The sequence below is a fragment of the Camelus ferus genome, chromosome 34 (genome assembly GCF_009834535.1).
Source record: "Camelus ferus isolate YT-003-E chromosome 34, BCGSAC_Cfer_1.0, whole genome shotgun sequence".
NCBI lineage: Eukaryota > Metazoa > Chordata > Mammalia > Artiodactyla > Camelidae > Camelus > Camelus ferus.
In genome coordinates, this window is record NC_045729.1 from 16,568,863 (window position 1) to 16,596,229 (window position 27,367).

General features: G+C 49.7%; 3 protein-coding genes across 6 annotated transcripts; 2 read left to right on the forward strand and 1 right to left on the reverse strand.

Annotated features, from left to right (window-relative positions):
* On the forward strand, positions 1-7,372 carry LOC116661347 (proline-rich receptor-like protein kinase PERK8). The gene is made up of 2 exons (XM_032473269.1): positions 1-115; positions 6,773-7,372. The coding sequence occupies exons 1-2, from the start codon at positions 41-43 to the stop codon at positions 7,340-7,342; spliced, it is 645 nt and encodes a 214-aa protein (XP_032329160.1). The 5' UTR covers positions 1-40; the 3' UTR covers positions 7,343-7,372.
* Positions 7,298-11,868, forward strand: MLF2 (myeloid leukemia factor 2). The gene is made up of 9 exons (XM_032473268.1): positions 7,298-7,471; positions 8,033-8,110; positions 8,355-8,481; positions 8,740-8,775; positions 9,303-9,356; positions 9,719-9,847; positions 10,006-10,165; positions 10,741-10,953; positions 11,319-11,868. Exons 2-8 carry the CDS (start codon positions 8,061-8,063, stop codon positions 10,926-10,928), a joined length of 744 nt encoding a protein of 247 aa, XP_032329159.1. The 5' UTR covers positions 7,298-7,471; positions 8,033-8,060; the 3' UTR covers positions 10,929-10,953; positions 11,319-11,868.
* Positions 11,464-27,282, reverse strand: COPS7A (COP9 signalosome subunit 7A). Of its 4 annotated transcripts, none has more exons than XM_032473264.1 (8): positions 26,951-27,074; positions 26,443-26,647; positions 24,751-24,826; positions 24,440-24,528; positions 23,282-23,484; positions 22,591-22,696; positions 22,280-22,431; positions 11,464-14,559 (listed from the first exon to the last, which is right to left on the reverse strand). In XM_032473264.1, exons 1-8 carry the CDS (start codon positions 27,004-27,006, stop codon positions 14,529-14,531), a joined length of 918 nt encoding a protein of 305 aa, XP_032329155.1. In that variant the 5' UTR covers positions 27,007-27,074; the 3' UTR covers positions 11,464-14,528. The 4 variants fall into 4 exon arrangements, with proteins under 4 accessions (XP_032329155.1, XP_014406837.2, XP_014406838.2 ...); XM_014551351.2 differs by lacking the exon at positions 11,464-14,559 and adding an exon at positions 21,269-22,112 and having other exon boundaries at positions 27,017-27,176; XM_014551352.2 differs by lacking the exon at positions 11,464-14,559 and adding an exon at positions 21,269-22,112 and having other exon boundaries at positions 26,951-27,072.
* Positions 27,283-27,367: the final 85 nt, after the last annotated feature.

Sequence of the window (27,367 nt, forward strand, 5' to 3'; positions counted from 1 at the left end):
GTGCTGGGCACTGTGCTGTGTGGTGGACACACAAAGCTGAATGAAGAAGACATGGTCCCTGCCCTCCAGGAAGAGACGGGAGAGCTCGGTCAAAGTACAACCTGGGAAGGGACAGGTATCCAGCACTCTCTTCCCCTGGACAGCACCCTGTCCCATCTCCAGGGGACTCCTTTTCTGGAGTGCCTCCCTGATCTCTGCTGATTGCAGATCCTTATCCCTTGTTCTCAACTCCAACTGCCTCCCTTGCTCCCCTCCCTGACTGCTGTCTCCGACCCCTAGGCCCAATACCTAGCCCAAGGCTAGGCACCCAAGAGGAAGAGCTCAATAAATCATTGACTTCCTAGCCCTGACACCCTGTTTTGGACTCAGTCTCAGAGCCCTCTCAGCCTTTTTCCCTTGAGCAGGCTGAAGGAACACCGGATACGGCTGGCCTCTCTCTCACTTGGGCTCTTCTCAATAACTACTAACATCCTGGTGGTCACTGTCTGTCTTTTACGGTATCAACATCACAAGCCAAATTCTATGGCTTTCCTACTGCCTCATGAACTTTCACCTCAGCAAAAATAATTGGTTTTACCATCATCCCTCCCCTCCAGATTCTTGGATTGGCTTTTCTTATGCTCTGTGCTGTCCTTCATGACCTTCTCCACTTTTTTTTTTTTTTTTTAATGGCGGGACTGGGGATTAAACCCTGGACCTCCTGCATGCTGAGCATGCACTCTACCACTGAGCTATACCCTCCCCCTCCTTCACTTTTACACTCTAAGTTTACTATTGCCCGACCCTCCATTGCCCTCCTTCCACTTTCTCCTCCTTGTGCACACTTTTCTTTTTTTAATTCCAGTTTTATTGAGATATAATTGACATACAGCACTGTATAAGTTTAAGGTATACACTATAATGATTTGACTTATATACATCATGAAATGACTGCCATGATGTTTAGTGAACAGCTGTCATCTCATACAGATAAAAAATTAAATAGAAAAGTAATTTTTTTCCCTGTGATAAGAACTCTTAAGATTTACTTTCTTAACTTTCATATATAACATACAGCAGTGTTAATTATACTTACCATGTTGTATGTTATATCCTAGTATTTATTTATCTTATAATTAGAGGTTTATACCTTTTGACTACCTTCATCCAACTTCCCCTCCCCCATTCTTTTCAAAAAAGTCTTTGCAGGCCTTCAAAAAAGTCCAGAAGGAAAATGACATTTATAGATGCTTCCTGACTCTGTCCAATAAAATTTTCTGTGACAATGGGAATGTTCTATATCTGCAGTTTCCAATACAGTGACCTCTAGCCACATGTGGTTACTGAACACTTGAAATGTGGCTAGTACAACAGAGGAACTGCATTTTTTTGTTGCATTTGGTTTTATTAAATTTATGTTTTTGGGGTTTTTAAATTATTTTTGTTATTTTTTCGGCGGGGGGAGGTAATTAGGTTTACTTATTTAATTTTAGAGGAGGCACTGGGGACTGAACCCAAGATCTCATGCATGCTAAGCATATGCTTGTAGTGCTTGAGCCATGTCCTCCCCTCTTGTTTTTTTGGGGGGGGGGGGTAATTAGGTTTCTTTATGTATTTTTTAATTACTTTTGTATTTTATTTTATTTTTTAGTGGAGGTTTAGGGGATTGAATCCAGCACCTTGTGCACGCTAAAGCATGCACTCTACTGCTGAGCTATACCCTCCCCCCCAATTTAAGTTAAATTTAAATAGCCACCTGGGCCTAGTGGCTCTCATATTGGACCACATCACTGCAGACCTTGGCCCTAAACTGCCTCTTCTTTTTCTGCCTCGTCTCCCATCTCCATCCTCAGTGTTCTGTACATAGAAAGTCCAGAGCATCTTTGGCTGCCGTGTTGGAAGATCCCCTGGGCCACCGTTATCACATACGTTACCACAGGTGCATGTTTGTTGAGGATTTCCACATTTTCACAGATTAAACAGACTATGTGGCTGACCTAGAGGAGAGGAAAGTGAAATGGAAAGGCAAGGGGAGAGGGGACCAGCACTGACAGCTGGAGGCTTCTTTTGCCCAGAGGGTAAAAGGCTGGGGGAGGGAGGGAGGACTTAATAACCAGAAGGAGGCAATGGCTGTTCCAGGTGGCTCAGGTCTCAGGGGTCCTTTTCTCACTCTCCAGTCTCCGTATGTTACTCCACCATGAACCCTCAGGGTTCAGATCCCACTGCCAACACACACCTCAAACACCGATGACTCTCCAACCCCTACCTCTAGTGCTGGCTTCTCTCCTGAGCAGGAGTCATGGCTCCACTTCCCTCCTATCTTCTCTCCCTGGACCCTCCACAGTACCTCAACCCCACACACATTCCAACAGAAACTCTTCTCGTTTTTCTATTTCAGTTAAAGGTCCTGTCCTCCACCTATTCAGTCCTGCCAAGGGGTCATCCGAGACGCCATCTCTTCTTTCCCTCCCAGATCCTTCACATTTCACTTGCTAAAGACTCTTGACTGCCTCCTCTTTCTCCAGGCCCAGTCCTGCCTCGGCTTCAGGGGTCAGCATCACTCACTGATTTTAAGCTTAATTACTTCGGGTTGTCAATCACGATTTAAAATTTTTGTATCTTCAGCACCTACCCCCATAACCTGGCATATTGTAGAAGCCCAAAAATGTTTGCTGAAATGCATAAACTTCCTTTCTCTCTAAAATACAAATGGATTGTTGTCATTTCCCTCCATAAAACCTTCTGATAGCTTCCCCAGGCCTGTAGGATCAAGTCCAGAAGCAAACACAACCCTTGCTCCTCTGGTCCCTCTTTACCTCTGTAGCCTCAGCTCTCACCACAGTTCCCTCATAAGTTTTGCTTCAGCATTTTTTTTACTCCTCATAGTTCCTTGCAAAGGGAGGGAGCCTACCTCTGTGCCTCTGCCTTAATCACACCTTCCATCTACAATACTGTCCTGGCTCCCCAGCCCCACCCCACCCCAAGCCACTCCCTCCCACTTTTGCCCTTTTAATATACATCTTTCTATGGTGGCCTTCATCACAGGATTTTCATTGATTCGATGCCTCCCTCTGGGCTGGGAATGCTCTTGGGCAGAGACCATGTCTTACTTGTCTTTTCATCCCCAGAACCTTGCACTATACCTGGCGCATAGTAGGAGCTCAGTAAATATTTATCGACACCACAGAGGTAGCACAAACCTCCATCCTTAAGGTCCATGTTAATCGCCAGACATCCTGCCTCCTTCTGGAAGTCTTGAAATGATCAAGGGACAACAAAAAATTCTTTTTTTTTTCCTTTTTTAATATATATATATTTTCTTCTTTTTAATTTTTTTTGGGGGGTAGATAATTAGGTTTATTTACTTATTTACTAGTGGAGGTACTGGGAATTGAACCCAGGACCTAGTGCATGCTAAACAGTCACTCTACTACTGAGCTATACCCTCCCCCCAACAGGAAGTTCTTAAGATTCAAAACCCTAATGCTAATGGCCACAATTAACATTAGCAAGTTTACCCAAGAGGGCCTAACAGCTAATATCTTATGGTGGAACTAGGCACAGAATTCATTTATTCCTGTTGTCCTCCTGCTTTGGGTGGCTAGCTTCTAAACATAAGACTGTCCAGTTACCCCGTGCAGTAGCAGGGTCACGGTCGTCCAGCCGGACACAATTGCCATGTAGTCTCACACTAGTCCCGCAGGTACTCAGTACAGTTTGGGAAGCAGAATGGTCATTGGTTTCTCATTCAGTTGCCCAGGTCAGAAAACCCTGGAGCCATTCTAGAGTCTTCTCCCTTGAACTGCATCCACCCATCAGCAAATTGTTAACTCCATCTTCAAAATATACATAGAATCTGACCATGTCTCTCCCCTCCACTGTTTTAACCTACTCTAAGCCACCATCAAGTCTCATCTGGATTATGGGTACAGCATGCTAAAAGGCCTTTCTGTTTCAGCTGTCCCCCAACGGTCTATTCTTCACACAACAGCCAGAGTGGTCCTCTTGTAAGTTATACAAAATCCCACAGGATCTGGCTTCCTTCTTGCTCTGTGACCTTGTCTCTCACTACTGCTCTTCATTCACATCAGTCTAGGCATATTGGCTTCTTTGTTGTTCCTTGAATACGTTAAGCATACTTCTGCCTCAGGGCCTTTGCACTTGCTTTTTCCTCTGCCCAGAATGCCCTCACCCCAGCTATCCCTCACCTGGTTCTGGTCTCTGCTTAAATATCACCTTATCAGTGAAGCCTCCCTAGTCACCCTAAAAAGCAACCACCACCGCCCAGCTGCTTGCCTGTTCCTCTGTGCCCCTTCCACCCTGGTTTATTTTTCTCTGTATCACTGTATCTCCATAGTGGGGGAAAGTACCTGACACAGTAAATAAATACTTGTTGAGTAGATGTGGATATAAAAACAAACCGAAAAGGTGGGTTTTAAAACACTGTTCCTGGTGGAAGAAGGTATAGCTCAGTGGTAGAGCGTGTGCTTAGCATGCACAAAGTCCTGGGTTCAATCCCTAGTACCGCCATTAAATAAATAGATAAATAAATAAATAAACCTAATTACCTATCTCTCCCCAAAAAAGCTTAAAAATTAATTAGTTAAAAACAAAACAATGTTTCTGAGTCACTGTTCAATCTCACTCTGATCTGTGTCCACTGTACAACTCATTCTCTTTACCTGGGGCAAAGTAGTGCTAATTGTCAGGGTTTACGTCCCTCCCCCAATACACTTGCACAGATACGCACACACACTCAGTCACACCTATTCATGTTGGCTTAGGCTGGAATCCAGTCTCCCCTAACTCCGACATCATCGCCCCATCCTCACTCTGGTCCAGTTGCCAACTGCCCTGGGATTGTTCCCCATGTGTGACCTCACATCTAACAAGGGCTCCTTTTCTGGCCCAGCTCTGCTCTCTCAAGGACCTCCTGACTTTGGCTCCATCAGATGAAGCAGTGAATATAAGAACCATTGTTTCTCTTTCTTCCCAACAGTCCTTATCCTCCTTGAGTCCAGCCTCACCCCTGGCAGGGCCACCCACCCTCCTACATCTTACAATCTACAGGACACTCGGTGACTGAGGAATTTCTGTTCATCGGTGTTCACTGGACAGAGATGTAAGAAAGGTAGGAAGGAAGTAGGGGTGGAGGGGAGAGGGGAAGGCAGGGAGAGAGGGAGACAGTGAGGGAAGGTGGGAAGGGAAAGGAAAGGAAAGGAAAGTGACAGAGGAGGAAGACAGACACAAACCCTGGTTTAGGGGACAGAAAAGTTACTTGTAAAATTACATCCTTTCAGTTCCTGGAGTGGATGGCTGCCTATATGTTAAGTCACTGTGGAATCTGAAAATGAGCTCTGGCATCTCTTCCTTCATCCCCATCTGTTCAAGGATTTCTTTTTAACCTGAGACAAAGCCCAGGTTTGGAGTTTTTTCTCATAGTTGTAAATACTCCCAGGAGGGGTAACTGATTTAAAGTCATGCAAAGGGTGGGGAGGGTATAACTCAGTGGTAGAGTATGCACTTAGGTGCTTAGCATGCACAAGGTCTTGGGTTCAATCCCCAGTACCTCTATTTAAAACACAAACAAACAAACCTAATTACCCCCCCCAAAAGAAAACAAATCAAATCATGCAAAGGTAAGAATGACTGATACTAGATTCTTAAGTTTTGGAAGGAAGAAAAAGAGCTCTAGGCACCTAAAGGCAGTAGGTAGCAGACACAAGGTAATGGAAAAAGACCAAAAGGAGGAGGCCAGAAGCTGATCAGCTCTGGTGAAGGCTGGACACGATGAAATGACAGGGGAGAGGCTGGAAGGTGAGGACCACACTTAGTTAAGTCTGGGCTGCCGCACTCTCACTGGGACAAGTCTTGATCACATGTCAAACTATTTTGGTTTGGGTGCAAGAGGAAAAGGGGCACTTGCATGGCAGGATGTCCAGAGGTAGAGCATCTGGAAGACAAAAGATTTTCCTAAGTCTCTTCCCCAGAAATATCAATGGAAAACACATTTTCTTTTATTCTGCTGTTGTCTTTTTTCGGCTTTGCCAGTCTGCCAGCTTCTAATTTCTGTCTTTGTTCCCCTCTATCTCCACTATTGTTTTTTTTTTTTTCTCTTTAATAATGATCAAGTCCAAAGAAACCTGAGAAGCCCCACTCCCACTACTATTTCCTGAGTCACAGGGACCTCTCCTCCTTCTCCCCCAGGGAAGTGTTGGGGATGGGAACAAGTCTTTCTCACTGTCAGGCCCCACAGAGCACTCACATGGCCAGCGGCCAGTGTAAAGAACCAGGAGAGCTGGAGTTTGGATGAGTCTGGTCTAAAGTCCACCTGAGACTGTCCAAACACTGACACCCCGGGGGAGGGCCCTTCTCTCCAGTTGGGCCAGATTTTATGCAAGACATTTAGTATGTCAAAGTATCAGTCTTTGGCCTTAGAGTCAGGTCTCCTGAGCCCGTTTTCAACTCCGCCCCTGGGTGAGCTTGGTTAATAGAGTTCTCCACCCCTTCTCCCAAATGTTAGACTTTTGACCTACCTACCTGCCTGACTAGAGGCAGGAAAGATCCATGCGGACTGAGAGGTCTTGAGGATACAAGGGTTGGAGAGAAGAAAGGAGAGATTGGCATTAAATAAAAAGATTTCAGAACTAGGACTTCTTCCCAGTCTGACCCTTCACAGCAGTGGGGTCCGGGGGCCTCTCCAACGCCAGTTCCTAAGGGACTGCAGTTCCAGCCTGGCCGAAGAGCGCCATCTGGCGGCCTGTCCCCCAACCTATATTTCTCCTTGCCCCAGCCTGAGTTCTCGAAGCCAGACCTGGGCAGAATTGTCACCTCCTCCCCTGCGTCACTTCGAGGACCCCGCCCCTGCCTGGAACGCGCCTCCTCCCGAGGGGACTGGCCCTGGCGCCTCCCCCGCAGAACTGCCGCCCTTCCTCCCTCTCGGGTTGAACGCTTCCCGGGTAGAAATCTGCTTAATGCTCCCCCAGGGATCCGCCCCACCTCGTCGCCCAAGGGGAGCCCGCCTTCCTCCATGGGAATCTGTCCCCCGTCCTCTTCCTCCCCTCCCGAGGGATGGACTCCTCTGCTCCTCCCCCACACCCGTAGAGAGCCTCCTCCGGTTTACAGGACCCAAGTCCAGGTCACTGATGAGCCCTCTCTTCCCACCGCCCCCGGAGAATCCCGCGGCCCCTGGGCCCTCGGCGCTGGCGCACGCCCGCCTGCGCCCCACGCCCGCCGGTGGGCGGAGCTCGGAGGGCCCGGCCCCGGGGTGGGCTGTCCCATCGTGACGTCACTTCCGTCCGGGCCTGGCCGGGGTTCGGGCTCCGTGGGCCGAGGAGGGGCACGGAGGTGGCAGCTGTGCTAGGAGGCGGCGCGGAAGGCCGAGGAGCTCACGCCCGGACCAATCCCGCGTCCCGGGCCGCAAGCCCCGATTCTGCCGCGCACCGAGAGGCGATACCGGCCGGATGGGCTGCTGAGCCCGGATCGGGGACCGGTGAGGCTCGAGCGGAGCGGGCAGTCGGTCCGGGGCGGGAGCGGCCCGCGGGGCTGCAGGGTCCTGGAGCCTGGGATGCGGGGCGGGGAGCGGGACAGGCCTGCCTCTCCTGCTCGCCCGGCGGGGAGGCAGGGGCCGGGGGAGCCGCCGACGGGCGCGGTGGGGACGGTGAGGCCTGCCCGGGGGAGGCCTGGCTGCGGCCGGGTGTAAGGAGGGGGCGGAGTGGTTGGGGTCATTAATGGGCGGAGGGCCGGTACTTGGGATTCGCATCCGGAACGGTGGCGTCGGGGGAGGGGGGAGTATGTTTCTCGCCAGGGCTTTGGGAAGAGGATGGCTCTGAGAGGGGGAGGCAGAAAACAGGCTTGGAAAATTTTTTCCATGGTCCTCCTTCAGAGAGAGATTTGACGAGCTCTTCTCCTGAATACCTGGAGAAGGGTCTCATTGGAGTTTAGGGGGTCAGTTACAGTATTTGGAAGGGGCCTTGCTCTGAAAGTCCCGACTCCGTGCGGGTGTGCAAAAAGCCTGGCCGCCTCCAAACACTGAGCCTCCTCATCTTCACAGTGTGGAGCCCCCTGGAGCTAAAGTCAGGATGTTTCGCTTCATGAGGGACGTGGAGCCTGAGGACCCCATGTTCCTGATGTGAGTAACCCCTCCCTCTCGTGCTCCAGAGCAGGCATCCGCTGCACTTCTGGTCTCTGAGTAGTTCAGAAAGATATCTTGGCTCCCTTTGCTGACACTGATGGCAACTAGGTGGCTGCTCAGACTTGGAGGGGACATCTGTGCCCCTGGCTCCCTATGGCTGTTTTCTTTCCGGGGAGGGGGGGCGGCGGGAGGTGTTGACTGCTGGCCCTCCTGCCATCCACTCTGCACACTCTCTGCACAGGGACCCCTTTGCCATTCACCGTCAGCACATGAACCAGATGTTGTCAGGTGGCTTTGGATACAGCCCCTTCCTCAGCATCACAGATGGCAATATGCCAGGGACCAGGCCTGCCAGCCGCAGGATGCAGGTAATGGTGCTGCAATACACCTGAGACCCAAAGAAAGGTTGGAGGGCGGTTAGTAAAGTGCTTGATTTTTCTTGCACAATGGCCACTTTAGCAAGTGGAATGCGTTCCAGGAGGAGTGAGAGAAGGGGTCTGGAAAACAAGCTTTGTGATCCCCTTTTGAGAGGAGGACGGAAAACCAGCAGAGGCCACAGGCTTGGTGTGGGATAGTAAAGAGACAGGATGTGGTTTCTAATTTCTGTTCCTTACGTGTTTCTGTAGACCGGGGCTGTCTCCCCCTTTGGGATGCTGGGAATGGTGAGTTTTCATCTCCTTGTGACCTTCTATCTCAGGCATGCTCTGTACCCTTAGGTATTATTTCCAAATGTGTCTCTCTGGGGTAGCCTTATGGATAACCCTAGACTCCTCATACAGTCTTCACAGAGCTCTGGGCCTGCCGTGTGCTAGGAGTCCTGTAAGTTCGAGATGCTAATTCACACTGGCTCCTGTACTTCTAGGAGCCTTGCCCATTAGGAAAGTGTAATTGCCTGGCAGAGTATGTAACTTTGGCTTGCTTCCTAAAGGTGGGAGGAAATAGGGCAGCCAGGAGAAGGAAAATGGGATGAGAGCAGCCCTGGAGACCTGGGGAGGAGGGCGGCGGCACACAGGAAGAGACGCGAAGAGAGGCATGTTGTGCTCAGGTCTCCTTCAGGAGGAATGAGGAAGAGCAGCTGTTGGATGTGAAGGGAGGGGAGAGGGGATGTGAGGCCCCGTAGCCGGTGGGAACCAGAACGCAGTAACCTGTGAACGTAACCCTGACTCTGTGTTCCATCTCTCTGCTCTAGTCGGGTGGCTTCATGGACATGTTTGGGATGATGAACGACATGATTGGGAACATGGTGAGACTCTGGCCCCATCCCCTTCCCCAGCCTGGTTCCCGGTGATGGCCGGCTACACCTTGAGTCCCAGGAGGCGGGAGTGGGAAGAGCGTGTCAGCTGGATAAAGCGACTGGGGCCGGAGGGCACGGGGGTGCTGAGTGAATATGCGATTAAGGCTCCATCTCTTCAGGTCCTTTTGGTTTATTGCTGGACTCAGGGGAGTTTGCGAGGAATGAGGAGTCCTGGTGGTTTCTCAGTTCTCACATTTTGTGAGAAAGATACAGGGAGGAACCGGCAGCTGAAGCGGGGGATGGGTTGGGGGGGTCCCTTGTCTGGAGGGGAACTCCTCCCTGTTCAGCCTGCTGTTTCCTCCCCTCCTCAGGAGCACATGACGGCTGGAGGCAATTGCCAGACCTTTTCCTCTTCCACTGTCATCTCCTACTCCAATACGGGTGACGGTGCCCCCAAGGTCTACCAAGAGACATCAGAGATGCGCTCGGCTCCGGGCGGGGTGAGTTGAAGGCTCCTCCTGTCCCAGAGGAGGCAGGACTGAGTGGCACCCACAGAAAACCTGGCTGCTTTTTTCAGGATTGGGTCGTGGGCGGTGTGTCGGGGCTGGCATAGCCAGGCTCTGGAAGGAGCCGCTGAGTGTGTTCTGCCTCACCCCAGATCCGGGAGACCCGGAGGACCGTGCGAGACTCAGACAGTGGACTAGAGCAGATGTCCATTGGGCATCACATCCGAGACCGGGCTCACATCCTCCAGCGCTCCCGAAACCACCGCACAGGAGACCAGGAGGAGCGGCAGGACTATATCAACCTGGATGAGAGTGAGCCTTCCTTCCCACTCATCACCCTTCCCGCGTCCTTGCCCGTAGCCGCTAGTCCCAGTCCCTTGAGCTGAGAGACAGCAGCTTTCTCTACCACCAGGTATATTTCTTGGGCAAGGTGGTGGGTGAGCCCTGTGTCCTGACCTTACTTGGAGCCTTTCTGTCAGCTTCGGGCTGAGTCAGGTGCTGGCGGCATCATCAGCGAGGGAGGGCGGACTTTGTTACCTAAGTCAAATATCGATAGTAATCTACCCGTCTCCATCTGGACCGGTCTTTTTCTTTCTCCTCTGTGTCTATTTTTTCCAAATCAGCAAACATTTATTACTTACTGTATGCATGGGATTGTGCTCCGTAACTAACTAATTATCCCCGTCCTGAGTTCCTGCTAGTGGCTTCCAGAACCATGCTGAATCCAAAACTGCCAAATAAATCGCTGTCACTGCGTCCAACACCCTCCACACACAGACTTTCAGCCTTCGCCCTGGTTTTGGGGCTTAGAGCTTGCGGCTCGCTCTTGTGTCCGCCTCCGGCAGCCAGGCGGTTCAGGTGACGGGTCTGGTCTCTGTCCTCTGCAGGTGAGGCCGCAGCATTTGACGATGAGTGGCGGCGGGAGACTTCTCGGTTCCGGCAGCAGCGCCCTCTGGAATTTCGAAGGCATGAGGCTTCAGCGGGTGGAGGACGAAGGGCTGAGGGACCTCCCCGCCTGGCGATACAGGGACCTGAGGACTCCCCCTCCCGACAGTCCCGCCGCTATGACTGGTGAGGGCCCTGAGCCCTCAGCCTCTCTTGTAAGTACCGAGGGTGGGGACGAAGGTGTTTGTGGGGGTGGGGAGTGCACTCTGCACATCCCTTTGCTGAGGCAGCAGTCCAAGTGCCTAGCAAATGCTGCCTTTGATAATAGAAGGCTTTTTGGGCAGTGGGGGGAGATAATTAGGTTTATTTATTTATTTTAATAGAGGTACTGGGGATTGAACCCAGGACCTCGTGCATGCTAAGCAGGCACTCTACCACTGAGCTATACCCTCCCCCGGAGAAGTTTTAATTGGTAAGGAAAGAGAGAAGAGTGCTCTCATGGCAAGGGGAATTAGACCCAACTCCTGGTTTTATATTTTGCCTCCTTTTTGACTCATGCTCATCACTTTTCCCCCTCCAGGTACAGGCTGAGAGGCTGAGAAATCATCCCTGGAATTACTTTTCCTCAACTCCCACTCCCAATTTAATATTAAATTAACAGGCAAGCTGGCCCCCACCTCTCCCTGGGGGTCTCAGGGAGAGCCTTTCACTGCCCCTTTACCTAGTTTCTCCTTCTTTAATCTCCTTACCACGATGACTCCACTTCTCCTGTATCCTCTCACTTGATTTTTCACTTTGCTGCTCCATCTCCGTCTCTGCACCTCCTCTCCTTCCCTGTTTTACCCCTGCCGTGCATTGAAGGGGCTTTAGGGACGAGCCCTGGGTTAGGGGCCTCCCCTGTCCCTCAGCTACCCTGGGTCCACCCACCTCCTCCTCCGATTCCCCGATGCAGGGGCTGTAGCCCTGGCCCAGGGCTGTGTGTGGAGGGAGAGGACCGGTTCTCAACCTTTTCTCCCTTCCCACCCGCTACACATCACAAAAGTCTTCCCTGCATCTTCCTCTCCCTTTATTTTTTGATTTGTGCAACTTGTAACTAGGTGTTTATGGAATAAAGGAGAATGGAAAAAAGACTGAGTAGGATTCTGGCTTTACTTCTGATCTTTTCCCTGTTCAGTTTCAACCCTCCTGTCTCCTCCTAGTCACTTTCTTCCCTTTCCTCTGTCTCTGTGTGTGCCCTTCGTAACTCCAGTTCAAGCCCAGCACCTCAGCGGTAAGGACAGTGGGGCTGTCAGATCTCTGGCGGGTGAGGAGCAGCAGCGGGCGGGGCTGGGCTGGGCTGTGGGGCGAGAAGGGCTGTCCTGCTGGCTCCGTCCCTGGCTTTGGCTGTACCTTCATTTGTCAGGGGGATGCAGGGCATCCCACACTGGTGCCTGAGGAGTCTCCGCCCCTTGTCCCTTGGGCGTAGTTTCTCCCCTGGACTGTGGGTGGGAAAACTTGGGGTACAGAGCAGGAAGGAGCCCAGATAACCACATGCAGTCCTTCGGGGTTGGGAGAGGCTCGGGTCAGCAGCATTCTTCAAACCCTCCACCCCCAGCTGTTGAGAATTTGAGCCAAGAGAAGGAGACCAGAGAAGAAAACCAGCCTGGAACCCGAGCAGCCCTGGAAGGGCATGAGGCACTCAAATTTCTTGACAGTCACTCCTGCCTGACCTGGCTCAGCAAACGGTGCTCTGATCCTCCTGGCAACTCACTGGTGATGGCAGGTGTCTGTGAGAGTCTGAGGGCAGTTTCTACTTTATAAACATCTTCAGTCCTTGTCAGTTGGCAAATCAAAGGCAAAAATAAACCACTCCTTCCAGGTTCTCTCAGGGTTGGGGGTTTTCCTGGTGTCACTGATGGACAATAGATTCAAGAGGGTTTGTCCAGTCACTGAACAACCAGGGAGACAAGGGTGAGCTTGACAACCAGGCACGGGCTTCTAGGCCAGGGTGGGTATTAAATCTCATGAAAGTCTGTTGAAGGTGCACCACAAGGGTCAAGGGAATCAGCCCAGCAGCTAAAAAAATCCAGGAATCCCAGAAGTTGAGGCAGAGAGAGGTCATCTCCAGTTGGGTTGCTGAATTGTGGACGATGATGTTCAAAGCGTCCATAGCCCTCCAATTCCAGCGCGATCTGTGCTGTCAAGATGACACACAGTTCCTCTGGGAGGGGGAGGAGCAGTCTCTGGAGGAGGCGGCAGGTGAGAGCTCACTGGGGTTGTAGAAGGAGCCCCAAGGCTCCTCCTCTCAGCTCTGCCACCAAGCCAGCCACGTGTTCTTGGGCAGGCCATTTACTTCCCTGGCCCTCAGCTGTAGAGGTCCCTTCCAATTACAAAATCTTAGGCCACAATTCATGCCCAATCTCTCAACCTGGATTCCAGGCCCAGTGCCCACACTCAGGGGTAGAGTTCCAAGTGGGGGCTGGAGCAGGGCAAGGGTTGCCTTGATTTCAGTCTAGGTGAGTCATCTAGGGTTTCACAAGCTCTCCCATTTGGGTCCTGGCTTTCAGACACATGAACCAGTTAGTTTCCACCCTTGCTTCCTGCTCTTGGGGAGGACCACTCTGCAACCCAGCACTTATCTGTAGGGCCCATGATGGTTGTTTTTGGCAAGGATGTGTGGTGGGAAATTAGGTGTTAGCCAAGGTGGGTGAGACGCTCAAGAGCCAGCCCCCTGGCCCTTTCCTGACCTGTCTTCCATGTGGGGTGAGGGCCAGGGAGCAGAGCCAGGAAAGGACTCGGGGAGGAGGCTGACATTACATTTCCAGCTCTCCAGTCAGCCCAGCCTCGTGCACAATGGCCACCCCCTCAGCCCTCTGACAGATGTCCGGAGGACATGGTCAGACTCACTTACATTATTTCCCCCCAGCCCCAAAAATTATAGGTTGGAAGAGGCTGATACTTGGTAGGAGACTAGGAATTAGAGGAGTGAAATTATGACTACAAGCTGGTATAAGCAAGCCCCACCGGGCCCCCTTGCTCACCTCTGACCCTGGGGAAGACTCTAAATTTCTCAATGTCAGTCTCCTGCTTTGTAAAATGGGCCTTTTCGTAGGCGCTGGTGGCAGTGGGGACATGGATTCATACCTCAGAGTTAGGAGATCAGGTGAGTTAGTACAGAGGAAGCATTTGACACAGTGCATGGGATAAAGGTGCCTGACTTTGCCCCAGTATCCTGTCCCGGTCCTGTGCCTTCAGTGCTCTCCGGTGGTCTTTATGCCCACTTCTACTCTCAGGACTCCTAAGATGCTTCCAGACAAGCTGGAAATCATCTTACTGAACTTGCATCAGCTTCCAGCCCTCCATTCTCCCAGCTACCAACTATTCTCTTTCAAACCTTTTTATGCCTCAGCTTCACAGACGGGAAAATAGAAACAGAAATGTCTGGGGCCACTCTGACCCAGCCCATCTTGCAGTCTGGATAACAAAGGGCCTCAAGTCCTAGTAACACCCGTTACCCAGTGCCCACTTCCTCTGCCCAATGCCCACATCGAATAAACAGGTCACCTAGAGAACAGGCTGACCCACGAGAAGTACCCAGCAGTCTGGTCTCCCAGCTCCCTGTCTTCTATGTCCATTCAGTGCCCCATACCTGTCCTGCCTCGATGCGCTCAATCCTGGGAAGGGGTCATTCCAGGGGCTGAGGGGGCAGCAAGGGTCAAGGATTCCTTCTCTCAGGCCACTCCGGGGGTCCCAGGGTGAGTAAAAGGTAGGCTGTACCTCTCTCCCTCTTAGACATCTGTGTGGTCTTCCACTAGGAGAGGTGGGAGCCAGGTGAGGTGGCACTAGAAGGGAGAGATGAAGACAGGGAGTTTGGTCTGGGAGGCACTGGGAGGTAAGAAATAACCAAGAAGGGACATGAGCAGAAACTGTGCGTAGCTGCTTCCTCAAAGGAGCCTCCCAACCAGCTCCATCCCGGGAAGAGCCTGCGGGGCGCGCGGGGCTGGCGGGGCTTGAGGGAAGGGTACCTGAGGGGCCTGGGGTGCAGAGGCTGGCAGAGCTGTGACAGAAGGTGGGCCTGAAGTGCCCCCCGTGCAGAGAGGGCTGGCGGCTCTGAGCCTTCCTAGCCTCCGTGGCTGGCCTTAAATGGTACCCCTGGAGGACGAGAAGCAGGCAGTTCTGCTTCCGGGCTCAGCCCCTTCCCGGCTCTGGACTGTCCCTGAGATGAGTGGGTTTTGGTTCAGGGTTCCTTGCTCTTTTTCTGCCCTTTATGATTCTTATTCCCTGAAGATTCATCTTTAAGACACAAGCAGGGGCTGCCCTGGTTCCTCCCAGCGTCCATCCCATCCTCTTCAGTTCTGTCACCTGGACAGCTGGAAGGTTCTAACAATTATCTCCCAGATGCCAGTGTTCTCCAGCCCGGAGGCCAAGCAAGTGTCTGAAGGTCCGAGGCTAGGACATTCAGACCCCCGAGCTGGAGGATGGGAGAGAAGCTGGCATGAGAAAGGGCCCCAGAGGTGGGACTGAGTCTCTAAAAGGACTAAGCTGTATACCAGAAACTAACAACAACCTTGTAAATCAGCTCTACTTCAATTTAAAAAATAAATAAATGAATAATAAAAAAATAAAATTAAGTAGCCTTCTGAAATGTCAAAAAATAAAAAGTAAAAAGATAAAAGAGGGAGCAGAAATACACTGGGAAAGGTCAAGGTGACACTGAGGTGGGAAACAGCTTGATGAAAGGGAAAAAGCTGGATTCTTAGAAAATCACTGGTGAACTTAGACAGCTGTCCTAGATTCGGGGCAGGAGGGATCCCCAGTTCACAGGGAATGTGGCCCGGAAGGACAGAAGCTGATTCCCAATTACACAGAGACCTTAATTCAAGCAAACCCAGAATATGATACAAATAAAAATCTTCGAGCTGAAAGAGATCTTAGAGATCACCCTCTCTGGCCGTTCCCAAAAGTGACACCAGATCAGAATCACCACCCCAGACCCACTAAAGCAGAATCCCAAGGTTGGAGAGGATTCCGATGCAGCTTAGCAATGGTTACAAATACCATTCAAACCCCTCTCCTATTTTACTGCTCAAGTACAGGGTGACTTGCGGACCATCATACAACTACCCAGCAGCCGGGACTCAAAATCCAGATTGACACAAATGATACTAACATGCTGTGCGGCAAGATTCACCATGCGGGTCCTTTAGATGGAAAGCTCCTTGATGATTGAAAATTTTTTCACATTTATATTAAAAGTTACAAGTAATGGCACGGTGTTTAAAATGATGGATGCCAGGAGTCTAGCATGTTTGTTTTTTTCAATATTGTATTTTTAACATATGATGAAGTTGCTGTGTTTGTTCTGAGTTTTAATGCATACAGATTTGTGTAAACACCACCACAGTCACGATCAAAACAGTTCCATCACCCCCAAACCTCCTCTTCCTGCTCCTCTGAAGCCACCCCCCTCCTCCAGTCCTAACCCTCAGCAGCCACTGATTTGTTCTCCCTTGCTATAGTTGTGCTGTTTCCAGGATGTCATGTAATCAAGTCCCACACAGGCAGACCTCATTTTATTGCACTTCACAGACACTGTTTTTTGTTTTTGTTTCTGTTTTTTTGATGAACGGAACACTTGCGGAAACCCTGCATCAACCAAGTCCATTGGTGCCATTTTCCCTACTGCACTTGCTCACTTCATGTCTCTGTGTCACATTTTGGTGATTCTGGCAATATTTCAAACTTTCTCATGATTATTGTATTTGTGATGGTGATCTGTGATCAGTGACCTCTGATGTGACTGTTTCAAAGATTATGACTTGCTGAAGGCTCAGATGATGTTTATCATTTTTTAGCAATGAAGTATTTTAAAATTACGATACGTACTTTGTTTTAGACATAATGCTAGTGCACACAGAACAGACTACTGTGTAGTAGAAGTATAACTTTCATTTGCACCGGGAAAGCAAAAATTCATGTTCACTCGCTCTGGAACCAAACTGGCAGTAAAGGTATCGACAGCCTGTGGTATGTAACCCTTTGAGACTGGCTCCTACACTCAGCACACTGCCTTCTAGATGTACTCCTGTTGTCGTGTGTATTAATAGTTCACTCCTTTCTATTGCTGAGTAATACTCTACTGTGTGTTTATACTTTATCAATTCGTCTGTCAAAGAACATTCCAGTTTCCAGTTTTGGGCAATTATGGACAGAACCGCTATAAACATTCAGGTACACGTGTGAGAACATGTTTTAATTTCTTCAGGAGTGAAATGGCATGAGATTGCTAGGTCACATGGTAAATGCGTATTTAGCTTTGTGAGAAAATGCCAAACTGTTTCCCAGTGTGGCTGTACCATTTGGCATTCCTACCAGCAACGTGAGGGAGAGAGTTCCAGCTGCTCTGTATCCTTGCCAGCAGTTGGTATTGTCAGTTTTTATTTTATTTCAACCGTTCTGTTAGGTGTGTGGGTATTCCTTTATTCATTCTAACAGACACATCTCTGTGGTTTTAACTGGTATTCCCCTAATGATTAATGATGTTGAACATCCTTTCATGTGTTTGTCATCATTATAGCCTCTTTGATGAAATGTCTTTCAGCCATTTTTCAAAATTGGGTTGTTTATTTCCTTATTGTTGAGTTTTAAGATTTCTTTATACATTCTGCTTAGAAGTCTTGTAGACAGGGGTCTACAATGATTTTCTCACACTGTGGCTTTTCTCCTCTTGATGTCTTTTTCAAAGGAAAAGTTCTGAACTTTGATGAAGTCTAACTTACCACTTTTTCTTCTATGAATCATCTTTTTGGCGTCATATGTAAGAACACTTCGCCTAACTCCTGGTAACTAAAATTTTCTTCTGTTATCTTCTGAGTTTTATAGTTGTACATTTATATTTGTCTCTCTCTTCTTGGTTGAGTTTTGGTAACTTGTAGCTTTCAGAGTTGGTCCATTTCATTTAAGTTGTTTAATTTGTGTGTAGAATTGCTTGTAGTATTTCCTTACAATCTTCTAATGTCTGTGGCGTGTGCAGTGGTATCTCCTTTTAGTCCTGATACTGGTTATTTGTGCCTTTTCTTTCTTGCTTGCTCTCTTTTTTCTTTTTGGTCAGTATAGCTAGAGGTTTATCAAATTTATTGATCATTTCAAACAGCTTTTGGTTTCATTGATTTTTTTGTTTGTTTTCATTACTTCCTGCTCGTTTTCCTTCTGCTTGCTTGCTGTTTATTTTTGCTCTTCTTTATGTACCTTCTCAAGGTAGAAGCATAGATTGTTGACTTCAGACCTTCTTTATTACTGCAAGTGCTTGACGATTTTTTCTCTGATCACTGCTTTAGCTGCATCCCATATATTTTGATATTTTGTATTTTCCTTTTTGTTAAGGTCACAACATCTTCTCATTTCTCTTGGGACCACCTCTTTGACCTATGGATTTACCAATGTGTTGTTTGGTTTCCAAGTGTTTGGCAATTTCCCTGTTATCTTTGTTATTAATTTCTAGGTTTAATTCCATTATGGTCAGAAAATATACCCTGTATGACCATAATTCTTTTAAATTTGTTGAGGTTTGGTTTATGACCCAGAATATAGTCTATCTTGGTAAATGTTCCATGTGCACTTGAAAAAAAATGTGTATTCTGCCATGTTGAGGAGTGTTCTGTAAATTTCAGTGAGATCCTATTGGCTGATGGCATCACTCAGTTCTACATCCTTCTACATACTCTCTGATTTTCTGTTTACTTGTTCTTTGATTACTAGGAGGGCAGTTTTGACATTTTCAACTATAATGTGGCTTTGTGTGTTTTTACCTTGATATCTGTCAGTTTTTGCTTCATGTAATTTGAAGCTCTGTAGTTAGATGCAGAGATATTTAGAATGACATCTTCTTGGAAAACTGAAGTTTTTATCATCGTTCAATAGTCTTCTTTATCCCTGGTAGTCTTCCTTGCTCTGAAGTTAATTTGTCCGATATTCCTATAGCCACTTCAGCTTTCTTCTGATTGGTATTTGCATGGTATATCTTTTCCCATCCTTTTACTTTTAACCCACCTATGTTACACTTGAAAATGGATTTTCTGAAGACAGCATATAGTTGTATCTTTTGGTTTTTTAAATTCATTTTGATAATTTCTATCTTTTAATTGTTGCACTTAGGTTGTTTATATTTAATATAATTATTATGTTTGGATTTATTTCTATCATTTTATTGTTTGTTTGGTCCTCTACTTACAATTCGACTATGTCCATGTTCCAGCCTTCTTTTGGTTTATTTGAATACTATTTAGTATTCCACTTTGTCCAGTGATTTTTTTCCAATTTTTAAGTGGTTGCTCTAGGACAGGATCGGCAAGCTTTTTCTGTTAAGGGCCAGATAGCAAATATGTCGGGTTTTGCAGGCCACACATGTCTGTTGCAACAGTCAGTTCTGATGCCGTACTGCACAGTGGGAGGAAATGTAAATGAAGTGTAACTATGTTCCAATAAAATTCGATTTACAAAACCAAGCAGTGGGCTGGACTTGGCCTGTGGACTCATGTGTATTAATCTTTGCTTCAGGGATTACAAAATACGTATGTTCACAGTTCTCTGAGAACTTTTATCTCACCACTTCCTTTTAAATGTAGAAACTTGACCGTCACCCACATCCCTTTACTTTGACGCCTCTGTTTTGCAGTTGTCACACATATTACACCTGCGAGACTGAAAACCCCACTGGACAGCTTCATAATTTTCCCTTTCAACTGGAATAAACATTTTAAAGAATTTAAAAGGAAAACAATCTATATTCCATTTATGTCGCTCTTCCTTCATTCTTGATGCCCCAAGTCTCCCATTATCATTTCTCTTCTCTCAAGAACCTCCTTTAGCATTTCTTTTACAGTAGATCTGCTGGTAACAAATTCTCATACTTTTCCTCCACCTGAGAATGTCTTTACTCCGCATTAGTTCCTGGTGGTACTCCCCTCGGATGCCGAACTCTGAGGTGCCGGTGATCTTGAAGAAACGCTGACTGCAGACACTGTCTCCGCTCTTCTTGTGCGTAGACGCACCTCGGCCAACTGCTGTTCTGGCTCCAGAGACTTTGGTTTAACCTTCCAAGTGTCGTCTGTGTCACGTGCATGAGATGTGAATTCTCACAAAGGCAAGTTTTCTTCCTCCACTTCTTCCCAGAGTGGTCCAGCCCTAAGATCTCTTAAGACTGCTGTACAGGAGGGACCAGTGTGTGAGAATGTGCAAGTGGCGATAAGGTTTTTGGTTGGTTGGGAGAATTTCCCTAGTGCCCTAGGCTTGGTTATACACCAAATCCCTAAATCCTGAACCACACAGCATGGTCAAAAACAGCCCACAAATAATCTCCTTCCCCACCTCCATGCCTTGGTGGCCAAGAGCCCTTTCTTTGTAAATCAAGGACAAATTGCATTTGCATGTCCTTAGGGCTGTGAAGGGCCCCTCCTCCCTGCTTGCATGTTGGGCCAGGCAGTCCCAGCCCAGCCCGCACTAGACTTTAGAGCCACCCACTGAGAGCTGGAACTAGAGGAGCCAGGGGAGTTACGGAGTCATTATCTGGGACCAGCTTACAGGAAAATGAGACCCTGAAGTTCAAGAGGAAATCTGGGGGAATGGGCAGGTTTGGGGGAGGGTAGGGACAGGGGCAAAGCATCAGGAATTAGCGGTTTCTACACACGAGATGGTGCGGAAGGAAGAAGGGGCTTATTTCAGAGGCAGAGACTGAGAAGCAAGATGCAATAGGCCCAACAAGCCTGTCCAGGCCAAAGGTAAAATGCGAGGCTGAGAGCGTCAGCTCCTGAGACAGGGCTCACTGGACTGGTCTCATTAAGGATCCACTGCTCCTCAAGACAACGGGCCCAATTTAACCAAAAACTCAGGATCCACTCCCACTTTCCAATTCTATGACTGATACTTTTGAGACCAACGAAGAATGGTCAACCCTCCACCTCCACTAGAGGTCAGCACAAGCTCTGGAGAGCAGCTCAGTCAACACTGGGACCCTCAGGAGGCAATCCCTTCCCCTACAAGTGGGGGGCCAACTGCCCCTTACACTAGACCTTCCACTTCTAGGATGCGCACAGCAGTGCACTGGGCCAAGGAGACCAACCCTCCCAGCATGCTGTTTGGAATGCTCTGCCTTGGACAGAGGACAGGAGCCCGACTGCTGCTTCTTACTGAGACCTGAGAGTCCTATGTGGTTTTGATGCAAAAATTGCAGTTTACTATCAACTATTCCCCCTATAATTCTATAAGGTGGAAGGAAACAGGCTGAGAGCAGGGACAGTGACCATCATTTGCAGCTCCAGTGCCTACCATGGGTCGGTGCTTGGTAAGTATCCATTGCTTCTGAATGAATGCCAAGATACTCAGCAGTGTGTCCAGAGTCATACAGCCCAGGGCCGAGGGCTCCTGGCTCCTAGGCGGGGAATCGGCACGTTGCATCCAGTTCTCTCCTTTTCCCAGCACTTTGCTTTAGAGTGGACTGGGAATGAGCCTTCCCATCCACGAATACCAAGGACAGAAGATACCCAGTTCAGGGCATGTTTGTAGATAGACTTCTCATAGATTTATTTCTGTATTATGTCATATATAGCTATATGTATATATATTCTTTTTATACAATCTCTATCCCCTTCCGTTCCCAAACTCACAAAAGTATAAATCCTTGCAAGGTTGCCATCAGGCTTTCAAACAGCCAGAGTCAAGAAAGAACCATCTCACAACAGCTCAAGAAACAGCTGCCCTTAGGTTCTGGGGTCACTGAAGCAGCAGCGCTCCCGGACCCAAGGGGAAGAGAGAGGAGAGGAAGCAACTGCTGGGTGACGGGATTCTAGGATGAAAGTGTCCAGTGGTTCCCAGAATGGCAGGCTGGCTCCGGCACTCTCAGGGTGGGAATAAAGGTGGGAGCCCTCTGGCTCTTCAGATGCTGCCCAAACAGGATAGGGGCAGGGAGCAGGAGCTGGGGGTTAGACGTGCAGGGGTGGGGCAGTGGGAGAAGGAACATGTGTGGGTGATGCTGGCGATGGAGCAGACCCACCTACTAATGCCATATAATAAACAGAGACAGATGCTGGCTCCTAAAGAAATAGGCAGGGAGGAGGAGGGGATGATGGGACACATAAGAAAGTCACATTAAAAAGTACCAACAAAAACATGACTTGTACTCGCCTTCTCCCTAGAGAAGGTGTGATCTATGTTTGCGGGTGGGGGAGAGAAGAAGGCAGGTGAAGGGTCATGAACCTAGATTATCAGCTGGCCAGGGGCACAGGAAGGCTCTCTGAGGACTCCTAAGGGGCAGGTGGGCAGCTGGGACCCCACATCCCCAGGGAAGAAACGACAGTCCCTTCAGTTCGACTTGGACCAAATCTTGGCGCTCCCTCGGAGCCTGGCAAGGGGTGGAGAGAGAGAGAGAGGCTCAGGGACTCCCCGAAGCCCTGCAAGCTCCCCTCTTCCGAACCCCCACATAAATGACCAAAGGGATGAGGGCGGCCAGGCCTCTGGAGTGAAAGCAAGGCACCCCGGAAGCGAGCGGTCCCTGCCGCGCTTGCTCACCCCTTGCCCTTGGAGGCCTTCTTGCCGGGCTGGCGCTGGTTGGTGCCAGGAGCCGGCTCCCGCAGCTCAGTCAGGTGCTGCTCAGGGTCCTGGGATGTGGCTGCGGCAGCGGCTGCTGTTGTAACTTTGATGGTTTTTTTAAGGTTGGCGACCTACCAGGGTAAAGAGTGGGGAAAACAAGGAAGGTTCCAGAAACTGACAGGCCCTGCCCCCGGGTCTGTTGGCGACAGCCAGTGTTCAAACCCCTCTGCCCAGGGCAGCCAGCCCAGGCTGGAGGAGCTTTGGGCCGTCTTCCTCCCCCGCCTCCTCACCTCGCTCTCAATCTGCTGCTTCAGGCCCAGCTGCTGCTCCTTGTGCTGGTTGGCACGGCTCACCTGCTCTTCAATGCCTGACAGCACCACCTCACAGCCCACACACCTGCGGGAATCGGCGGGGAGGTGTGTCAGCAGAGGGCTGCGATCACAGACTCAGAAAGACCCCTAGATCCTGGCATCCAGAGCCCTGAGTCAGAAGCCTCGCCAGGGCACCTGGAAACCGCCTGCAACAACCTTCCCAGGAGCCAGAAGGACACTCAAGACAGGATAAGGGAGGAGAAAGGAGGTGCCTGGAGACGCAAAAAAGAAGGTGTATTCATGAACTAACGTCAGACAGGAACACAGAGAGAAAACAGAAGTGGGAGAAGCCACAGCCTTTGGACAGTGCTGGTCAGACCAGTGGGTTAAATCTAGCTGAGACAGGTGAGGATCCCACCTCCCAGTGAGGATCCTCTCAGGAGCTCCCCCATCTCTCCCCCATTGCTATATGGAGAACGCGCCTCCCGCCTCCTGTTCCCCAGGCCCACCTCCACTCCTCGCTTCCCTCAGAAGCCTCTGGAGGAAGGAACTCATTCCCCTGCATTCTTTTGGGTTCCATCTCTGCCGCCCAGCCCAGCACCCCCTCCAGAGAACCCCTCCCTGTCTTGGGGTGAGCAGAGAAGGGACAGCGCCGGAACACAGGTCTCACCACTCCTGCAGGGTTCGGGCGATGGCACTGAGGTCCTGGCGTTGGATGTCCCGTCCGATGCTGTAGTCAACCTCCAGCCGCTGGTTGCGCTGGTCCAGGGAGCCTCGAAGCACGTCAGCGTACACAGCCTCAATGACAAGGTCTTCCAGCTGCCGCACGTTCCGCAGGGCCAGGGCCTCCAGCAGCACTGCATATGGGATACACTGGGGCCCGGAGGTCAGGCTGGGGTTTGTGAGGTTCAGCAGCAGAGGAGGGCTTCCAAGATTCTCCTTCCCTCCTTTCCCCCTGCCCACCCTCCACTCCTACTCCTAAATCATCTCTAAAAGTCTGGTTCTAGGGCAAAATAAATAAAAGCATTTCCACATGAGAAATAACATCATGAAAAGGACAATCTTAAATCAAAGACTTATGCTCCCCTACCCTGCTTACCCTCCCCACCACAGGGGAAGAAAGTGACATCTGCCCGGGTGTCAATCCTCTGGCCACAGCTCAGGGACACACATGGACTTGGTCAAGATCAGCTTGACACAACAGAAGGATGGATGTGGGCTCTCCCTGGAGTTACTCTGTTTACCATTTAGATTCTGTCTGCTTCCAAAGAGGCATCTCACGGTAGAGAGCCTGATTTACGTAAAATCGTGAGAAAGACAGGAGAGTCAGGTAACAGGTGGGAGATGCTGACAGGCGGAGGGGGATAGTTATTAAAAAATGGAAGCCAACGGGACATACAAAGATACTTCAGGGTTATGTATTTCTTATTCTAGCAAACAAAAGCCTGGCACTTCACCAGAAGAGAGAGCACTGTTCCAGCTCGGCTGTCTGCACGGGACTTTACAGGGGGTGGGGGTGCAGGACGCTGAACAGCACAGTGAGCGACACCCTAGTTGCTATTCTGACCCAAAACACAAAAGAAGTTTTACTTAGAACCGAAGTTATTGAAAAACAGAAACTAAACAAAAAACTAAGAGAATACTATTCAGTCTAAAAGGCCACAGGTAACAGAGTTCAGACACAGACCTTGCAGGGACATCAGAGGAGGTAGGAAGAAGGAACACTGTGGTCAGAGGCTTTCTGAGGGCCACTCCCTTTATCTGGGCCCTTGAGAAGGGACACACAAAAGGGTGCTCCTCGGCCCAGGACTAGGGGGCTGTCACTCACCTTGACTTTGGCAGCCAGGGTGACAACTGATAGGTGTCGAAGCTTATTCTTCTGAGCCTCTGTGAGTGGGGGAAGGTTCCGGGCTTCAGCTAGGAAAAAAGACAAAGTGTAGGAAATCCTGGTTTTGTATTGTGGGAAGCTCTAGCCTCCGTCTCTTGCCTTTTTTTTTTTTTTTAAGTTTTCCATGCCAGTTCAGGTCTTAACCCTGACCCTGTGTACTTCAGGGATCTACATAGGATTTCTTCTAAGTCCCTCCAGAAACTGCCCTTCTCCCACCTCCAATAGTCCAGAGCTCCAGCCCCTCCGGTTACCTAAGTAGTCAGCATATGTCCCGTAAGCAAACACCGTCAGTAGCCGAAACGTGGAAGCGAAGTCACTCTCAGCCAGCTGCAAGAACATGATGAAGAGGTGACAGGAAGGGCATCTCTCTCCACCCTCCCACCCTCCTCATTTGAATTCCACTTTCTGGCCCTATCCTCCCCCTCCAACATCAGCTTTCCCAGCTCATCAAAAGCAGCTCTCTGCCTCTCTGATCACCCTCCCCATGGGAAGGCCTCATTTTCACGTCCAGGGCTTTGTTTACATGATCCCCTCAATCCACAGTCCCCTCGTCCTCCATTCACCTCCAACTCCTACCCTAAACGCAGAGCTGAAAACCTTCAGAGTGTTATCTAACTAACACACAAACACACACACACCAGACACTGAAAATTGTGTTGTGTGGCCCTTAAGAGTATTTCTGAATTTGAGTATCTTTAGGGAGTCTGCTGTACTTCCCAATGCACCAAAGACTCCCGCCTCAGCCTCACTCCCCTGACAGCTACACGGTCTGGACAGGCTCTGGGATTTGTGGATTCTGCTTCAGACTGGCCTCATCTGGGAGCTTTCATCACCCAGGCCAACCCACCCAGACCTCTTCTCCTCCTACCACTGATCACCCCTTCTGGCATTTAGTCAATCAAAGGCCACCTAAAGTTGTTACCTAAGAATATCTTTCAACAAGATTACAGACCCAGTCTCTGGTACCACACTTAGGTCTAGCAGAGCTGTGCATGTAGTTGGCTCTGCCGATAAATGCTTGCTAAATAAATGACTTATACATGGATATCCATTCATCTTTATCTCTGCAACCAGAATGTAAGTATCAGAGGGTAGCACTGAGTCTCGTACTTTTCTGGTATTCCCAGACAACTAGCAGAGTGCTAAACTGGCACCCCAAACATACTTCTTTTTCTTCACCTTGATTCTCTTTAGTTCCACTGCAGAGGAAAGCAGGGAAAGATGGCAGTCTCCGAAAAGCTAAATCCATTGACTCAATCACCAGCCCACCCAGCACTGTCACAGCATCTCAGAACTCGAGCTGGTGTCATACATCTTGGCAACCCACCCACTCTGAACTTTAAACTCTTAACTCTGCCATTTCTGTGTGAACAGTTCTCTCTGCTGTGTTCCTAGCATCTTGTCGTGTGTTTTTGGGGAAAAGCTACCTTCTACCTTATCTAACTTAGTGAATTAGCATAAGGTGCAAAGAGGGAGAGAACAGGGCAGGCCAATTTCACATTCATCCTTCCATTTGTACCAGACTTTACATTTTCCCATAATCTCATCTGATATCTACAGTAACAGTGACAGGTAGTATCAGGTCCATTTTTTTTAAAAGAAAATTTAGGCTTTAAAACAAAAGTGACCTAATCAAGGTGATACAATTATTAAGAGGTACACTGATGGAAACAGGCTGGAATCAAGTCTCCTATTCTGAATCGCAAGGTCGTTTGCTTAAAAGTGAAAAATACTGGGGTTTGTAGGTCATTCATCCCCAGAAGGAAAACAAGAGGTTTAGAGATTTACCTGCCTGCTTATCTCTGCAAGCTGCCAGTTAATTATCACTGTATTCTTGTTCAACTGAATGCTTATGGGGTTGCAAAATGAGCCCTGCCCAACCACTCTCAAATTCAAACTTCAGCCCCAAGCTTCACTGCGGGCTATCCAGGCCAGGAACCCACCTCTCTAACATTAGGCATATCCAGCAGTTCCCCAAACACGTAGACACCGGGGGCCTCCAGCACCTGGTGGATGAGCGTGGCCAGTGCTGCCCCCTTGGCCGACTTGGCCAGGAGCAGGAATTGCTCCTGGTTCTGCCCTGTCACCTTCACCTCGGCACTCATGGCTGCACTGAGCTGCGGGGACCTGGGCTCCGGAAGTCTGGAGCTGCAAGGAAAGAGGTTGTGAAGCTGGAAGTTCCTGAACTGGGAAGGGTGGAAAGCACAGGGCTAGAGGCTGGATTGCAGAGGCACTGGGCCACTTTCGCAACGAGGATTCAGAGATGGAGCAGTCTAACACTGGATCTAGGACTCCTAAAATTGGCCACTTCGATAGAAGCCTGGCTGAGACAGGGCTGCCACGCCCACCCTCCCCCATCCCTGGCCCTAACCCCAAGCCCCAGCACGTGCACCCCATTAAACCGCAAGGCACGGGTCGCAGTGGAGGAAGGGATGGCACATAGTGGTTCACCCCAACGACGACGATCCCTCAAAACTCCACGGTGCCCCGCATGTGCCCCGAACCATGTGACCTCACCCTCAAGGTCCTTCACGTGGCTCCGCCCCCTCCCTTAAAGAAGCCGCCCTGGGACCGTGGGCTCCTGTCGGCTGCCCCGTCGTATTCTGGGTCAGACTCTGCGGGCCGCTACCTGGAAGCTTCGCCTTCCAGCACACCGGGCGGGGCCACTGCTCCGTCACCTCCGGCAGCTGTTCCCAGCCTTTCCTGCCACCTCCCTGCAGAGTCGCTCTGGCCCCTAAACTCTATGGCTGGCTTCCGGCTGTACTTCCGCTCTTCGGAGGGGGATTCGAGCGCGACGTGCCCCGCCCCACCTCGGACTGCTGAAGCTCCCGTGAGCGACGTAGACGTCCCGCTTTCTCATTGGCTGCT

Coding starts and splice junctions, on each gene's coding strand:
- LOC116661347 (XM_032473269.1), top strand. CDS start 41: ATGAAGAAGACATGGTCCCTGCCCTCCAGGAAGAGACGGGAGAGCTCG. Junction 116..6,772: donor TACAACCTGGGAAGGGACAG/GTATCCAGCACT, acceptor TCCTTGCCCCAG/CCTGAGTTCTCGAAGCCAGA.
- MLF2 (XM_032473268.1), top strand. CDS start 8,061: ATGTTTCGCTTCATGAGGGACGTGGAGCCTGAGGACCCCATGTTCCTG. Junction 9,357..9,718: donor ACGACATGATTGGGAACATG/GTGAGACTCTGG, acceptor TCCCCTCCTCAG/GAGCACATGACGGCTGGAGG. Junction 9,848..10,005: donor TGCGCTCGGCTCCGGGCGGG/GTGAGTTGAAGG, acceptor GCCTCACCCCAG/ATCCGGGAGACCCGGAGGAC.
- COPS7A (XM_014551352.2), bottom strand. CDS start 27,006: ATGGTTCGGGGCACATGCGGGGCACCGTGGAGTTTTGAGGGATCGTCG. Junction 23,485..24,439: donor CCCTGGCTGCCAAAGTCAAG/GTGAGTGACAGC, acceptor TCCGGGCCCCAG/TGTATCCCATATGCAGTGCT. Junction 22,697..23,281: donor GCCCGAACCCTGCAGGAGTG/GTGAGACCTGTG, acceptor CGATTCCCGCAG/GTGTGTGGGCTGTGAGGTGG.